General features: G+C 41.1%; 1 protein-coding gene across 1 annotated transcript; it reads left to right on the plus strand.

Moving 5' to 3' along the window:
• The first annotated feature begins 330 nt into the window (after positions 1-330).
• On the plus strand, positions 331-2097 carry LOC140895941 (small ribosomal subunit protein bS16m-like). Its single transcript, XM_073306901.1, has 3 exons — positions 331-382; positions 770-1030; positions 1850-2097. Exons 1-3 carry the CDS (start codon positions 331-333, stop codon positions 1963-1965), a joined length of 429 nt encoding a protein of 142 aa, XP_073163002.1. The 3' UTR covers positions 1966-2097.
• Positions 2098-2387: the final 290 nt, after the last annotated feature.

Consider the following 2387-nt stretch of genomic DNA (forward strand, 5'->3'; position numbering starts at 1 on the left):
GTTTCCCTCAGGATTTTCAAACTACACTGGACCCTCACTAGAATGTGGGATTTGGGATCCATGCCAAATCCCCCATTCTAGCGCGTACTGCATTACAGCGGGGACCACGTTACAATGAAAGTTAATGACGGTGACTAAATTTGGGATCCGCAACCACGTTCTATCATAATTTGTGTTCTATAGACGCGTGTTCTAGCGAGGGTCCGGTGTATAACTTTCAGGTTCTCGTCTCTGTCAACTCAGGCTATGTCTACCCTATAGCATTTACAGCGGCACAGCTGCAGTGGGCTAGCCCCTTGTTCTGTGTTTGGGAGTGGCGGGGATTCCTTCATGGTCTTCTTCCTCTTTCAGGTGCTTTCAAGGGTCATCATGGTGCACCTTGGTAAGTGCAGACAGGGCTTGTTAAGGGTTGCGTGCACACCATGTTGTACTGACAGACCCCAGTTTCTGCATCCCTCTAAATCAATCACAGTTAGTGGAGAATGTGCAGCCTTCACCGCTGAACTCTCTTAAGGGTTGGTAGAGCAAATCTGTCATCTTTATTGTAAATAAATTGCTTTAAGACCTCAGTGTCCTGGCAAGGTACAGACTTCGATTCCATCATGAAGAATAATCTATTGTTGCTGCGTAAGGGAAGGTTACAGCAGTTTTCTTGATTTTTAAATGAAACCAAGCTTTTCTCTAAGGCCTTTGGAATTTTTTGGCTCGACGTCTATACGCATCTGTTTATAATCAAATCGATTGTGACACCTGTTGATCTTCCCTTCAGCTCATCTCCTTATGAAGAATTATCATGGAGGACACGTAGCTATCCGATTGGCTCTTGGTGGTTGTGCCAACAGACCCTTCTTCCGTATAGTGGCCGCATATAACAAGCGAGCACGGGACAGCAAGTATTTGGAGCAAGTGGGCTGCTATGACCCACTCCCAAATAGCCACAATGAAAAGCTTGTTGGCTTGAACATCGAGAGAATCAAACACTGGATTGGTTGTGGAGCACATGTCACAAAACCGGTTGAAAAACTTCTAGGTAACTCAGTGTGTTTTCCAATCTGAACTATTTGCTTATGTCTCTTAAAAGACAATAGGTTTTCCTTGGTGATCCTCCGCATACTTGGAGTACCAAAGACTCTTTCTTCATTTCTTTGCATGAATCCTTGAGAATATGTATATATGCAGTCACCCTTCTTTTGGCCACAGGAAATGGGATGTTTCAGAGTAGCAGCCTTGTTAGTCTGTATCCGGAAAAAGAACGGGAGGACTTGTGGCACCTTAGAGACTAACAAATTCATTTGAGCATAAGCTTTCGTGGGCTACAGCTCACTTCATCAGATGAATAGAATGGAACATATAGTAAGAAGATCTATCTACACATACAGAGAATCATGAAAAGGTGGGAGTTGCCATACAAACTGTAAGAGGCTAATTAAGATGAGCTATAATTTGTTAGTCTCTAAGGTGTCACAAGTACTCCTGTTCTTTTTGAGGAAATGGGAACGGGTCTCATTTATGGAGAGGCTGAGCTGGCCAAGACAGCAGTAAAAGGCACTTCAAGCCACTAGAGGGTTAGTGAGACAGACAATTACTCTCACTTCTTAAAAGTCTCATTAACTATTGGAACAGTTGACCGAGGGTTGTCGTGAATTCTCCATCACTGACAATTTAACTTGAGATTGCATGTTTTTCTGAAATATATATGCTAAGAATTATTTTGGGGAAGTTCTATAACATGTGTTATATAGGATGTCAGACGAGATAATCACAGCGCTCCCTTCTAGTCTTTGAATCTGTGCGTCTAGAACAGTCATATTGCAACTCCAGCTATAAATATCAATAATCTTTCTTTCAGGTCTTTCTGGATTTTTCCCATTGCATCCTATGACAATCACAAATGCAGAAAGATTAAGGAAGCGAAGAGCCTTGAAAGCCATAACAGCTTCTGAGGAAGAAACTCCAGGTGACTGATAACATCTAACTGAACTGAATTACTCAAAAGATTACTGTACAGACAATGATCAGAACAGTGTGCCAACTAAAAAGGACAATATATTTACTACAGGCAAAGAAATGATAGTGGATGTGAATTATTTCATAAGAACATTAAAGTATTTTGAAGCTTTAGGAGTCCTCAGACAAGGATTCTGATTGTCCTCATTTGTTAATTACTTCTTATTTTTCACAAATTATTAATCTTTCATGTTTGTCAAACTGCAATTACTTAGGCCCAGATCCACCAAGGTAAAATTTAGGCTCCTAAATTCCACTGAAATCCAATGGAATCCAAGAACCAAAATACCTTTGTGGATCTGGGCCTTCCAGATTACAGCATTCATACAAACTGAATACAAACTCCCGTTTTCTAAATAGCTCTATTGTGGAGGTAGAGA

Source organism: Lepidochelys kempii, chromosome 11 (genome assembly GCF_965140265.1).
Source record: "Lepidochelys kempii isolate rLepKem1 chromosome 11, rLepKem1.hap2, whole genome shotgun sequence".
NCBI lineage: Eukaryota > Metazoa > Chordata > Testudines > Cheloniidae > Lepidochelys > Lepidochelys kempii.

Bases quoted from the DNA above. Each gene is read 5' to 3' on its own strand.
- LOC140895941 (XM_073306901.1), top strand. From the start codon at position 331: ATGGTCTTCTTCCTCTTTCAGGTGCTTTCAAGGGTCATCATGGTGCAC. The intron at 383-769 runs GTAAGTGCAGAC...TCTTCCCTTCAG, and splicing joins GGTCATCATGGTGCACCTTG to CTCATCTCCTTATGAAGAAT. The intron at 1,031-1,849 runs GTAACTCAGTGT...TCTTTCTTTCAG, and splicing joins ACCGGTTGAAAAACTTCTAG to GTCTTTCTGGATTTTTCCCA.